Raw genomic sequence first — 14,251 nt, 5'->3', positions numbered from 1 at the left:
TTTGTTGCTTAGTTTTAGGGTTTTTCTTTTTTGCCCATATTTAATCATATGCGGTTGTCAGTAGGTCTTGCTCTGTTGTACACCATAGTAGGGCTGCATTTGAGGCACGAGGTCTACCACTGAATGTCTGAGCGTGCCTGAGCAGAGCTTTAAGCACTTGACTTTTACCCAACAATGTGAACGCCAGAGAGAATGGGTACATCACGGCATAAAAGATTCACTTAGATTCATTTTAACGAACACAGTTCAAATTTGATGTGCGACATTTCTTGACAGCATTCCACATATCAAAGAAACTGTCTTTAATCCTCACAGCATGTTTACATACAAAATGAATACAGTATAAAAGACTCCAATTGTGTGCGATTTATTTTGAGTCAAGCTCTCTTCGTCTGTCCAACATCAGTCGTGTAATCAGGGTGATGACATCAGGATGCAGCAGGCAGTCCAGCACATCATTGGTGGATATATGGCTGTACTTTTCACCATGTCTTCCATCTTCTGCTGGCCCTCCTGATACCCTGACTCCCTCTTCTTTCCCAGGTGTATCTGTAGCCTGAGGCTTTGCTCTGTTTTGAGAGAAGACATGAGCACTGTCTTTGGACAAGGAAGTCTCTTTGAAGTTTGCAGTTGTTTGTTTCTGAGACTCGTCTGCAACGCACATGACTGGAATGAGGTGAGGTCCAAAGGAAACTGAAAACGGGGCGGCATCGGTGGCGGTCGTCTTCAAATGACCTGTGGAGTCCCGTTTCAAAGCAGCAGCGCTGGATTGGCCTGCAAATTCTGGCCTGCTTTCAGCATAGGAGCTCCTTTTATCCAAACAAGCCTTTACTGCCAGATTCAAGTACTGCATGTTTTCATCATGCGAAGGGATCCCTTCCTTTAAAACAAAGACATGGTGGTCAGCACAGTGAGGATGGCTGTCCAATTATAATCCAAACTCTTTAGTTTGACCTCAGTTCACCTAAAGCAAGTAGATAATTTTATCCAACACAAACAGGACACAGACTTGTGGTCTGCGCAGCTTGTGGTGCAGTGTGACGCGCTGTGTCCTCAGTGTTGTCATGCACTGCATTCCTAATCTTAAGGCTATTGTACAAACTCTGGGCTGGAGCCAAAAGGCAGATTCCTCATTTTCAGCCATGTGTACAGACTGAGAACAAGGCCAATACCACTGAAAACAAAAATCGATAATCAAGACAGAAGCACCCCCTGCAGGGCAAAAGGGCATTATGGTCAGCATTCTTTTTTTTCATCTGCTTTAGTCACTTATAAAAAGGCCAAAAGCATCTATCGAAAGTGGTAAATACACTGTCCAAAGGTACCCAGATACAGCTAATTGGAGAATTCAGCATCTATTGCTTATACAGGCCATCAACTGTGCACACACAACATGTGTAATAGAAATGCATTGCCAATAAAATGTAGCTGGACAGCCACACATAAGCCTAAGGGCACCATGCCCAAGGCCACGCATTGGCTAGAGGGGCATAAAGCCCCCCAGCATTGGGCTGTGGAGCAGATAAACTATATTATACAGTTAAAATTATATTTTATTATATTTCTTCTTAGGCGGACTGATACCATAATGCATGCTGTTCACATAAAGCAATATGAATACCTCAGTAGGGTTGAGCCAGTTGTCCTTGTTGTCAAGGCTTGGAGTGGTCTTCAGGGCACAGACGATGGTCTTGGTGAGAGCCTCTTCTACTCTAGCCTCATCATCCACCTTCTGCAATTGGACACGGATACACAACAAGAAGGTGATTTTGGGAGATTAATCATGATTATTATTTACCATACTATAGATTTGTAACATGGATGCAACTGATCGTTCCCTTGACCATGCAGGAAATGTCTGTGGCATGTAGCATTAGAAACAATATACCACTTTCATGCATTGTTTAGCTCCTGCTTTAAGCTGTGTACATCCTCCAGTGAAACTCTTAAATGGCCTATAGAACCAGAACACCCTTTTTTGAGTTTGATGTAGTATGTAAACATTGTTAAAGTACCATTCACTCCCAAGTCCATGCAACTCATTAATGGAAAATAAGCTACAAAACATCTATTTAAAAAAACCTGTAATTTATCATATGTCCATCTTTTCAGCTTACAACAGTTTAGCATTCACATTAAAGTCATAAGCAGTGTTTCAGCCTGGACTGCTTTCTGAATGAGACCCAATACAGGGCAGCTCATCAGGAGAGAGATCATTTGCATATATCAGTCTTAAAAGCACAGTAACAAAAACAGCTTGTTTAATTTCAAGGATAAAGGGAGGCTGTAAAATGGTCATATAAAAATGAACAATTTCCGCTGTTGGTACATAAAACCACATAAACATCACAAGTGCAACAAAAAAAGTGTAAAAAAACTACACTCATCATCACAGTGGAGGCTACCTCATCAGACACAGTGATGCTGCAAGCCATGAATCATGACTCAGAAAAAAATGTGTCATGCTATTCAAAATGAGCGGTTATACGCATTTTAAATCTTGACGTAATTTGTGCAAGACAGTTTTTATATAGGTGCTACACTCACTACGCTGTCACTCATCATCATGTTCCTGTACATGCTACATTCACTGTGACAGCAGCACCAAAACAGCATGAAGCTATACACAATCATGTCTTACCATGTCAATCCAAGAGTTCACGCTGACGGTTACTGGGTCTATTGATTCCACGTAGTGCCACCAGTGTCTTGGGACAAACAGTACCTAATCAAAAAAGAAAGAAACAATATCAATGCCCAGACAAGGAAATCAGGAAAAAGGACATCAGCTCAAAGATACGTAGCACATAGCACAAAAAACTAATCCAGCCAGGACGGGACATTTGGTGTGGGGAAAGAGGTGAAGGCGAAATTAGACAAACGTGTGTTGAGTCGGCAAGAACACATCAATGGTTCTGGAGTCAGCCAAGCAGAGTAATTTGACATTACAGATTAGAGCACTAAATCAGCACTCAGGCTTTTAGACTTGCTCTCAAGTGTCTTCTCAGGCAGAGACAACAAACAGAGAGCGCATGTCAATATTCTGCTCGCCACTAGAGGTCAGCTGCATTCTGTCATGCTGTGTTACTTACTCAGCCAACCTACTGAATGACCTTTATCTTCATTGAAACTGACAGGGCCTAATAGATCACTGGATAGCACTGTAGTCTATATTTATGCAAGCTCTACACTTTCTACAAAAAATGTCTCCTTTGGTTTTTCAGCACAACGGTCACTGTGAGATTACAGTATTTTAATTCAGCAGCAGTGCAAGTTTATTCAGACAAGGGTGCAGCACAGATAGGAGGCTATAATATACATACAGCAAACCAGATGAACAAAACAAACCTACAACCACAGTTATGATATCAAAAGCCTTGTAACTCAATACTAAACACAAAACAAACAATATTATTAACAGGAAAACATCAAACATGAAAGCTTGTAACAAATGTTCAGCTAGCATGGTTCAAAGTGATTCACTCGGTAAACAACAGACCTTAAATCTGGTATCAGAACATTGTCAGGAGGTCTCTGTTGGCTATCTGCTGACCAGGTCAAATAACTCTAATGTCGTAGTGCGACACAGTGTGACTGTTCTGTTAGCTAGCTATAGCAGTAAGGTAACAGCCCACAACAATATGTTAAGCACTGTAGAGTGCTTGGTTGCAAGTTATACAGCTACAGACACATTAGAATAATTTCAAAAGCATTATTTCAAAAAGTGAGTCAACCGAGGGGACCTGTAATTTGTGCCAATGCAATTCAGAAATAATATTTGTCCATTTTGATGGCTTTACTATACGATCATTAGCCGAAGTTCAAAGCAACACTGTTCACATAGGCCTTTTCACGATGCGCTTAAGATTGTGTTTACTGGTCACTATTGAGAGACAATTTTGAATGCAAGACCAGCAGTGTTTTTCACTGACCATTTGATTGACCACTGCACTGCTACCACATAAACAGACAGCTAGTCATTCAAACAGTCTCAGTTTTAAAGAAATGAAACTTCTGTCATAGATCACTCTACTGGAATTTGATCAAACCTGGCAGGCTTTCGGGACAGACGTTTTGTGAGTGATAGCAATTAAACATTTGAGTCAGGCTGTCCTCTAAAAACAGTAATTTAGCTAAAAGGGCATTGCGTCTTTCTTAAATAAATGACGCATCGATTATAAATTTTTCCTGCCGATGACATCGATTAATCGCTGCCGTCTTTGGCCCTGTTTCACTTTTCTAAGTAAGCTGTTGGCAGGAAGGGGTCCCTGCTACATGGGCTGGTGGTTTCACATTAGTGGAGGAAAAATGAGCCTGTAGAAAGAGGACGTCAGCTGAAGTTACTGCAGAGGCAATTTCTTTTTTCTTTTAGTTTTTGTGATGAGACACATTTATCAGCAAGGATCAGAAGTACCACGCTGGACTTCAAACTTTGAAACTAAGTTGAGGCATTTGGAAAACCACAAAGAACAAAAACATTCAGCCATGCTCCATTTGTAAGGCTGGGCTGAGTATTTGCAGTCTGGGGCAGTGGAGCAGCTTTAGGATCTCTCTGTGAGAATGGAAGCATGTGTGTCTCCTGTCTTCATTAGTATGCTGTGGAAAGTGCATGCGCTCCCTGAGAGCACACTAGCTGTGTTGGACTGCCACTAATTGCCTTGCCACCGTCTCGCCTCTCAAAGAGCGAGAGCAGAGAGGCTTCACAGACGCTGCCGGAATCAGAAGGAGGTGGATGTGCTTGCACACGCACACACTTGTGCACCCCGCTGACTGTTTCATCTGCATTGTTCACACTGTGAAAAAAGATAGCTGATTGTTTGGATATAGCGTCTTATGCTTGCCAAGTTTGAATACAAAAAATCACTTTGTAAACGTTTATTTTTATTTATTTTATTTTTTTGCAGAAAGGTCCCCACACTGACGCCACACAGAGCATTCAAACTCAAACTGCATTTTAACAGGTCATTGTAAAAAAACATTTTGCTCCTGGCAGAAACTGACATGGTTAAATGTTCATAAAAAATAGGGGGAGCACACTTGTGCACTTTTAACACTCAGTTTTGTGCTCACCATTGACTGTAATTAATATTCTTCAAATACATGCACATTTTCAGTGTAATTCTTTCCTGTCTAAGGATATTTTCATCTAAAATGCAACTGTACAACTGTATGTATCTTTAAGGTTGTTTCATTTGTGATTTCACCCTGTCGCTGGGAGAACTCGCAATACTGTGTATGAATTCTGATATATATTGACAATGTACACACAGAGGGCACTATGTGACCTTATGCTTCTATTTTTACTACATGACGTATTTGTAGAAGCATTTCTGGAATATAATTATGAGACAAAAACATGACATATCACTGCAAACTGTTTATGACAGCCATTAGTTAAAAGGCAGAAAAAAAATTTTATACAACAATACTGTATTCATAGCTACAAGAAAAGGAAATGCTGTTTCTTTTCCACGCTTACTCATGAACTCCATCACACTTCATCTGTTTTACAGACTGTTCTGTGAGAACAGGATGCACCTTGAATTGTCCACATAATACAACATTTTTGTGTAACGATGTTGTGTCTGATGATTATTATTATTGCAATTGAGACCCTAATTGTTGCTGAATGTATGTCTGTGATTGGGCTGATGCTGGACTAGACTCTTCTTTACCTGACCTGGCTGCAGAGTCACCACATGGGTTCTGGCTCTTCTGAAAGCAGGAAATCTACACAGATCAGGCTTAATCACGCTGACCTGGCTGAACACGCTGGACTCTTCATATGGTATACGTGTTGGGTACAGACATTCAGCATCTTCAGGGGGGAAGAGATGCCATCGTTTTCTGAAAGAGATTTTTATTATTAATTATTTATTTATTTATGTCAGCACACAAATATAGACAGATGAGAAATAGGCATGATAAAAAAAAAAAAAACTTTCTCACAATATTAATCTAACCTTTTATCACATTTTATGATATGCATTATAAAACATTTTTAATATGTTTTTTAATGTCATAAAGATTCATGCTGAATGTCTTTTTATAGCAGTTTAAATGTGCAACATTAATAATGAATAATCATTAAAAATAAAAATAAAAACTGACTATGATGCTGACCATGTTAATCCTATTTGAAGTTAGGACTGGACTTAGCGTAGAGCACCGCAACTTTGACCAAGAGCTGTGAGGTCGCTCCAACATTAAATGCAGCGTAGAATATACACCAATCAGCCGTGACATTAAAACCACCTGCTTGTTTCTACAATCAGTCTGTTTTATCAGCTCCACTCATCATATAGGTGCACTTTGTTATGCTACAATTACATACTGTGGTCCATCTGTTGATCTGCATACTTTGTTAGCCCCCGTTCAACCTGTTCTTCAATGGTCAGGACCCCCCACAGGACCACAGAACAGGTGTTATTTGCGTGGTGTCACTGCTTGACTGAGAATAGTGCACCAACCAAAAATATCCATCCAACAGAGTCCAGTGGGCAGCGTCCTGTGACCACAGTGTTTTAAAACTCCAACTCTGATCCACTTGTAACAGCACAAAACATACTAATACACCACCACCATGTCAGTGTCATTGCAGTGCTGAGAATGAACCACCACCCAGCACCTGCTCTGTGAGGGTCCTTACCATTGAAGAACAGGGTGAAAGGAGGCTAACAAAGTATGCAGAGAAACAGATGGACTACAATCTGTAATTGTAGAACTATAAAGTGCTCCTATATGGTAAGCTGACCTGATAAAATAGACAATGATTGTAGAAACAAGGAGGTGGATTTGATGTTATGACTGATCGATGTACTACTACACTGTGCCAACATACAAATGGCACATACTGTGCTGTAGCGTATGATCATGCACATACTGCACCAGTCATTATATAACAGTGCTTCATGAGGAAATCTTTACTTTATTACCAGGCTTTGTTTATCAAAAACACCCATGACAAGAATGGTCATTTCTGCTAGTGCTTATGTGAGATTTTCTATTATATGTTGGCCACATGGCTCTAGTCACACGGACTTTGGAAAAATGAAACTCATAACAATTCCAGTTTTACAGTGAATCAGTTAGCAGTCTGTGCAGCTGCTTGTTAAACAAAACAGGTTCCTACGCAAGGTTAAGTTCGGTATGCTCTCTTGCCTTTTACTTCATACTCAAAGTATTCAAACTCATGAATACATGTATGCAAACATACATGTATTCATGAGACTGAGCATTTTGTCTTTCTCCATGCTGGGTGGGATGTGAGTTTTCATCTTTTTGAGGGAGTTCTCTGTTTGCTCCTCTTTCTGCCATGCGATCTGTGATTGTTTACAAGTTCTGCTCAGAGGAGGGACTGTATCATGTGATCAGACTGTGATAGTGTAGCTAGAGCTTATGAAAGCAAAGCTGATCTGCATTTCTAAAAAATCTCTGTGGAAACTGCAGCTTATTTGAGTATTTATTGTTTGAGCTTATTATCTGTGGTGAAAGAGAGAATCGCTTCTTCACATGGGATTCTTAACAATGGTGAAAGAAATCTAAATTATATTTCTGTAAGCTGGACAATTCTAATTAGTGAATTCAGCTACTTTATAATGCACCCATTGCTGACACAGGTTGTCAATTGCAGACACAGCTCGTCAATTGCAGACACAGCTCGTATAGTGTCCACAGAAAAGCACTGGCAATGGAATAGGCCTAAGGTCACCATGATATAAACCCCCCCTGCACTGTGCTGTGGAGCAGTGGTACTGTAGTCTCTGGAGTGGTGGAGCACCATCCAATACCTTTGTAATGAGCTGGAGTGGCATTTGTGATCTGAACTAACCATTCAACATCAACAGAGCTTTGCTGTTACTGCAGCAAAGTTTTTTTTCTATGATATGGAAACAATCCGATATAATTTTATAACTCACTTGTGACTAGTTATTGCACTGCACTTGTCTGAATATTGTGGGTTGTAAATTATGTCAATACATCATTACTTTTCACTGCAGCTGCATGCGAAGTGTCCTCTTTCTCATGTGTAGGAACATAGCAAACTAACAGTTCAATTTCAAATCAATTTTCATTGAATAAATTACAATACTTACTCATATTTCAGACAACAACCCAAAGACATGATGTCATTGAACTGTTTTTATAATTACAGTTGTACAAAATCATTTTAAATCTGAAATCGGATGAAGTTCAATGATCTGTGAGATGTTTTTATTTTCTTTAGACATTGGACTATTCTATAAGGATCTTAAAGCAGTCCTAAAGCTTTTTTCACTGTGCTTTATACAATTTTAGTGGGTTTATAAGACATATCACTATTACCTGCCTTGGATTTGAAAGACAAGATTGCAGCCATAAGAGTCGAGGTGACATGGAGTATTAGCGCCATTGGTACCAATCCAAAGAGTGCTTTCTCGTCCATCACGGCCAGGGTATCCAAAGTCTGACCATACCACACCCTGCAACAGATCAAAGTTCATTTGGAGCTTTGATTAAAAATTCAGTGTTAATAGCAGCATTGCTGTGAATGGTCACTATGTGGCAGAATAACCAAAGAGAATAAAGAGAAAGGTCCCACCACATGACCAGCTCATTATCTACGCATTCATTATTTCATATTTTGCTCCATGACAGAATGATTGTGATGCAAAATGAAAAAAATGAGCATATTTACTTGTTGCACACTAGATTTTATAACTATCTGAGCTGTCAATCATTTTCTTTCAAACTAACGAAAAGGAAACTGAGAAAGTGTTCAGGATGCTGCCCAGCAACCTGGATAATGAAACCATTAACATATCCAGGAGACTGTAAATGACAGACTGTGCAATCTAGGCTTTCAGCAACTTTTAAATGGCACTATTCATCATTTAAGAAAAGCTCATGTCTGCCAGTCTCACAGGGCTTGGCTTTGGTAGGAATGCTGTCAAAAGAGAGAACACTGGCAGCTCATGAGCATTTATTATCATTTACAAAGAAAGAGGGAGAATGCCAGAGCCACACATTCAGGTCAAAACAACCTTGGGGCAAACTAATGCAGCCTCTCCACCATCACTGTCTGCAAACTGAACACACCACAACATAAGGCACCATAAGGTTTGAGGACAAGAGTTGGAAATCACACTGAGTGATTTATTGCTTCATTTTTGTAAGCAATTTTGTGAGCTATCAGAAGACTCATTTAAAGGACGCTTTAAATGTGTGTAATATAGAGGAAAGATTCAAAGCATAAAAGGCAAGGAAATATCAGAAGTTATTGATTATGACTGATGAATGCTTCATGAAAAAAATTCTGCCCTTTCGATGGGAGTGGGCAGCAGCAATGGTGTGAATGTCAAAATGACATACAATACTTTATATAATACCCACATATAATAATTTAATGTCAACCCAATGTATCCATTAACAGATATATTCTTGGGCCTCCTAACTGGGATTTCCAGTACACACTATAGCTCCACTATATAGAATTTAGTATACAGTAATTCTGGCTGCCATTTAAGAAGCATGAGACAAAAGACTTCATTACACTGGGGGGAAAAATGTCTGTGGTAATTTGTTTTTGTGAATTTACATTCTATGTCTGTACTTAACAACAGCAGGGTTAAAATACAGTATAGGTGTGGTTTATTTACATGTATTAAACTAAAAAAAACAGGTACTGATCATTAAAATTACAGTACTTTGACAGTGAAAATATAGCAAACAATAAACATTAAAACTAATAAAAGAAAAGATTACAGGATAATACAGAGGGATGCATGCACAGTATATTGAGTTACCTTAAACATGGTGGTGTTGTCTTGAAAAAGCAGGGCAAGATACTTATAGTCAGCATAAGCCCAGTACTCTGAAAGAGGGTAGGCAGTGAATGGACCCACAGATGAGTCACTGCTTCCCCGGGTCCAGCACAAAAACTCTGCAAGGGTTGCTTTGACATATGAGCATTCAGTTTCAAAAAGAGGAGCTGGAAAAAAAAGAAAGACAGAAATGAACTCAGACTAGAGGGCAAGAGAGAGAGATTGTTAGAAAAACTGCCATCAACAAGGCTTCAAAGACAATGTAATGCCAGCATCTGCTCAACTAAATGCAATGTTTATTGATTCAATACAATATTTGAGTGAAAAGCCCAATCTCTACAACCTGCATGTTATTATGAGGTTTTATTTATCCACTGCCTTTTACCTTTTGTAAGTGGATCTTTCAATTAAATCAAGAAAATGATTTGATTTGCTCTCCTATTAGCTTGAACAATGTGTCCGTTCCTGTATGTGAACAGCAATGATAATCTAGTGTGCTAAATTACTTCTTCTGAGTGGGTGTCTCTTGTCAGAAATCATCGCTGTAAAAATTGATTCAGCAGTCAAATTAACCAACACAGTATTGGAAGAAATGTCTACCTTTGTCATGCTGAGAGAGTGAATTATCTGGTCCTGCCATTGATGTACAGCAAGGAGAGCTCTGACAAACAGAGCTGTCTAGAATCTCGATTTCCAGCTTAAAGTTTACGGGTTTTTAAAAAGCTACTTAAATGGCAGGCTCAACTGAGGTGCAAATAAACCATATTCATGAACGCTACAAAGGTACATTTGCAACACATTTTTGTCTATTCAAATTGAAATTTGGTATTTGGTATATTTACTTACGAACCTTGTTTTTTTGTAAATGTATGCTCATTCCAAATTTGAGGCCTGAAACACATTCCAAAAAAGTTGGGACAGGAGCATGTTTACCACTGTGTTACATCTTCTTTCCTTTTAATAATACATAATAAAAGCTTGAGGTCTGAAAACATCAACTGATCCAATATTAAAGGCAGAATTTTTTTGCTGTTCTTCCATTATACAAGTTTTCAGCTGCGCAACCATATTGGGCCTTAGTTGTCGTACTGTGTGCTTCATAATGCACCATGTTTTCAGTGGCAGTGCAGTATAGCACACTCACTTTCTGATTACACAGCCATGTGCTCGCAACACGCAGAATGTGGCTTGCTGTTGACAAGTTTGCGATAAGCATGGACGTTCCTAAAAAATAAGTTGTCTAGAAAGCAGCACATATATCTGTCAGCATTAATAGTGATTTCACAGAGGTGCAAGTTACCCGTGCCATTGACACTAATACACCATCATACCATGACAGACTCTGGCTTTTGAACTTTATGCTGGTAGCAATCTGAATGTCCTTCTCTACTTAGGCCCAGAGAACATCATGTCCATTATTAAAAAAAAAACTAACTGAGAGGCTGACTCATCAGACCACTATACACATCTCCACTGTGTATTAGTCCAGATGAGTTTGAGCCCAGAGAAATCAGTGGTGTTTGTCAAAGTATTCCCAAGTCTATGCAGTGATATCTGTCACAGAAGCATGCCAGTTTTCAGTCTAGTCCCATCTGAAGAATTAAAGGTCACAGGTATTCAGGCTTGCACCTTACACACAGATTTCTTCAGATCTGCTGAATCTTATGATGACATGCAGGGTGAAATATCTGAAGTCAACAAAATCAATCAGCGAGGAATGCTGTTCTTAAAGTGACACAGTTTTGGAAAGTGGCAAGCCTTGACCCTTGCACATAAAGCACTAGGCCTTTCCTGGAGGCTCATCTTAGACCAAAGCATAAATGCACAACTTGTTTAAGATGTTTTTTTTTAACATTTCACAACATTCCTAGTCTTAAATTGTCCCTGTTCCAACCTTTTTTATGAAACATGTTGAAGGCATCAATTTGAGAATAAGCGAATATGTACAAAAACATTTTCTTGTCTTTTACTGTTTTTGTTTAAAGACAGGTTGAAGTGGATTCACAAATCACTAATTTCTGTTTCACATACTGTTCCAACTTTTCTGGAATTGAGGTTTGTATGTGGACACTTCAACATCACATCTCGTTACAAAATCATTAGCACTGATATGGAGTTATTCTCCCCTTTTGCTACAACAGCCTCCACTCTTCTGGGATGGTTTTTCACTAGACTCTGTAATGGCTGAAGCGCATTGATGTTGGATGATAAGACTTGGTTTGCAGACAACATTCCAATTCATCCCAAAGGTGTTTGATGGTGTTGAAGTCAGGACTCTGTGCAGCCCAGTCAAGATCTTCAACAATAAACTTAGCAAACCATTTCTTTATGGGTCTTGCTTTTCCACTTAGAGGTTTCCACTTCATAATAACAGGACCTTGGGGCCTGTTTACACTTCGCATTAACAAGTGTTTTTGGTGACTGGATGGCATTTGGCTTTCACTTGACTGCAGGAAAAGCCAGGTGTAAAAATTTTCAGGACACATTGTGATCAGATTACATTCGAATCACTCTATCCACATTCGGAGGAGGTCAGACAGATCTTGGCCACTTTTAACATGTTATCTGTATACAATTATGTTAGCAGAAATGCATCTGCTGACTGCCGACTAGCAGGTGTGAGAAAAACAATGAAATAAAAGGACACGTGAGGCTGAAGTTAGCCTCAAACCAAGTGTCTTCATGCACTCCAGGTTGACGAAAGCACCCAAGCCAAGCTTATTGACTCTCTTTGATATTTTAAAGGGGAAGTGTGTAAACATAAAAGTAAAACAGAAACGACATATGCGATGACATGCTTTTTACCTGGGAAAAGAACAACTGGCTCATCGGGGCACACTGGGGATGCATTTTAGTGAAAAGTGTACATGGAATCCAGTCAAAGTTTATCCAAGTACAATCCGGACACAAACCACACATTAATGCAAGGTGTTAACAGGCTCTTACAGTTGACTAGGGTAGCTCTAACAGGGCAGAAATTTGTCAAAGAGACTATGTGTGGCATCCTAAGACAGTGTTATGTTTAAAGTCACTGAGCTCTTCAGTATGATCCATAATGGAGACTTTATAACTTAAGTAATCAAACATTTTTAAAAATGACTGGTGCTTCTCCATTTGTTAGTCCGAATAAACAATATAAGCTGTAGTGCTTACCTTTCTCTTCACTCTGTTTCCCAATACGAAAGCACACAGACTTCTCTCCTAGACAGAGCGCCAAATGCTCCAGAGTCCACTCCCGTCCTGGCCAGTCATCGGTCATGTTTAGGAACACGGCTGGCTTATGCAGAAACTGGATTATCTTCTGCACCTCCTTTGGGCTGAAGGGTTTGGTGGCCATATCTGCAAAGATCACTGGTAACACTGGGAAGAAATATTGGGCCTCATTCACCAACCACTCCTAAGAAGAAATTTCTTCTTAAAACCCAATTAAGCAGTTCACAATGATTCTGACATTCACCAGTCTTTTCTTATTTGGGTTTCGTTGTTAGGTAAGAAAAGAATCTACACACACTCAAGAGCACAAAGCTCTGCGGTTTAAAAACACGTTATGTATCTGACATAGACCTTTCACAAGAACAAATTTAAAAAACACTTATTTTTTGGCGAATGACGCTCAATGTTTGGATTGTTCACATACAGACAAAACTCATTTCCTTTGACATTACCATTGTACAAACAGTAAGTGACGAAGACAGCAGTGTTTCACTTCTTGTGTGATCACATCTTAACACAGTATCGTCCTGTGTAATATATTAACATACAAGCTGAGTGAAACACCCAACAGTGCATCAATAAAAACATTTTTAACCACGTTACGAAGGCTGCCTTTTACGTTGTTCTCCTTTTTATGTTGGCCTCCAGGAAAACACCTGGCCTACATTCAAAATATATTTAAGAAAACCCTACATCCAGAGAATTGCCAACTAGCTATCACTGTTCTCCTGTATTTCCATTTACAATCAACAATACAGAAGTAAAAACAATATGACGTTGCAGAAAGAGAAACTGGTTTTCTGGTAAGAGAACTGCAGGCTCCGTTCAAGCCGTTTGTTTTGTCTTTACTGAGTCAATGGGCCCAATGAGGTACTTTTCGAAAGCAGGTCGATACTTTATTCACTTCCCTCTCTTTGTTTTTACACAGATTACAACTGAATGCGGCTGAAAGACCAAACAGTAACAAAACATAATCAAAACTCTCACATTATAACAGCTACACGTGTGTACACCCGTTCACTTTCCCAGAAACTACTTCCCGTTCATTTTTCTCGCTTGTAAACAAACTCACGTGAGGGGTAGAGCTGAGATTTTTATAAAAACGAACAGGAAGTGAAACAGCGGCCATCCCGGCTCTTCGAGCTCTGAAAATGCCTCTTTACTGAAGGACCACACAGATCCCACATGGCGAGCTAAGCGCTTCAGTTTCCAAACTCAGTCGTCATATCCGCTCG

At 39.5% G+C, this 14,251-nt stretch overlaps 1 protein-coding gene across 4 annotated transcripts; it reads right to left on the bottom strand.

Moving 5' to 3' along the window:
* Positions 1-98: 98 nt before the first annotated feature.
* Positions 99-14,198, bottom strand: hspbap1 (hspb associated protein 1). Of its 4 annotated transcripts, none has more exons than XM_036593944.1 (8): positions 14,089-14,198; positions 12,957-13,163; positions 9,786-9,970; positions 8,326-8,462; positions 5,676-5,847; positions 2,642-2,725; positions 1,622-1,732; positions 99-880 (listed from the first exon to the last, which is right to left on the bottom strand). In XM_036593944.1, exons 2-8 carry the CDS (start codon positions 13,138-13,140, stop codon positions 368-370), a joined length of 1,386 nt encoding a protein of 461 aa, XP_036449837.1. In that variant the 5' UTR covers positions 13,141-13,163; positions 14,089-14,198; the 3' UTR covers positions 99-367. The 4 variants fall into 4 exon arrangements, with proteins under 4 accessions (XP_036449837.1, XP_036449689.1, XP_036449920.1 ...); XM_036593796.1 differs by having other exon boundaries at positions 14,004-14,093; XM_036594027.1 differs by lacking the exon at positions 14,089-14,198 and adding an exon at positions 14,004-14,088 and having other exon boundaries at positions 12,957-13,142.
* Between the last annotated feature and the right edge of the window lie 53 nt (positions 14,199-14,251).

This window comes from Colossoma macropomum, unplaced genomic scaffold (assembly GCF_904425465.1).
Source record: "Colossoma macropomum unplaced genomic scaffold, Colossoma_macropomum, whole genome shotgun sequence".
Lineage (NCBI taxonomy): Eukaryota > Metazoa > Chordata > Actinopteri > Characiformes > Serrasalmidae > Colossoma > Colossoma macropomum.
Note: the sequence above shows the minus strand (reverse complement) of the source record. Positions and strands in the feature narration are given on the sequence as shown.

Excerpts from the sequence above, each read along its gene's own strand:
- hspbap1 (XM_036593944.1), bottom strand. The coding sequence starts at position 13,140 with ATGGCCACCAAACCCTTCAGCCCAAAGGAGGTGCAGAAGATAATCCAG. Across the intron at positions 1,733-2,641 it reads TGAACTCTTGGATTGACATG|AAGGTGGATGATGAGGCTAG; the intron begins GTAAGACATGAT and ends GTCCAATTGCAG. Across the intron at positions 881-1,621 it reads ACTGGCTCAACCCTACTGAG|GAAGGGATCCCTTCGCATGA; the intron begins GTATTCATATTG and ends TTTGTTTTAAAG.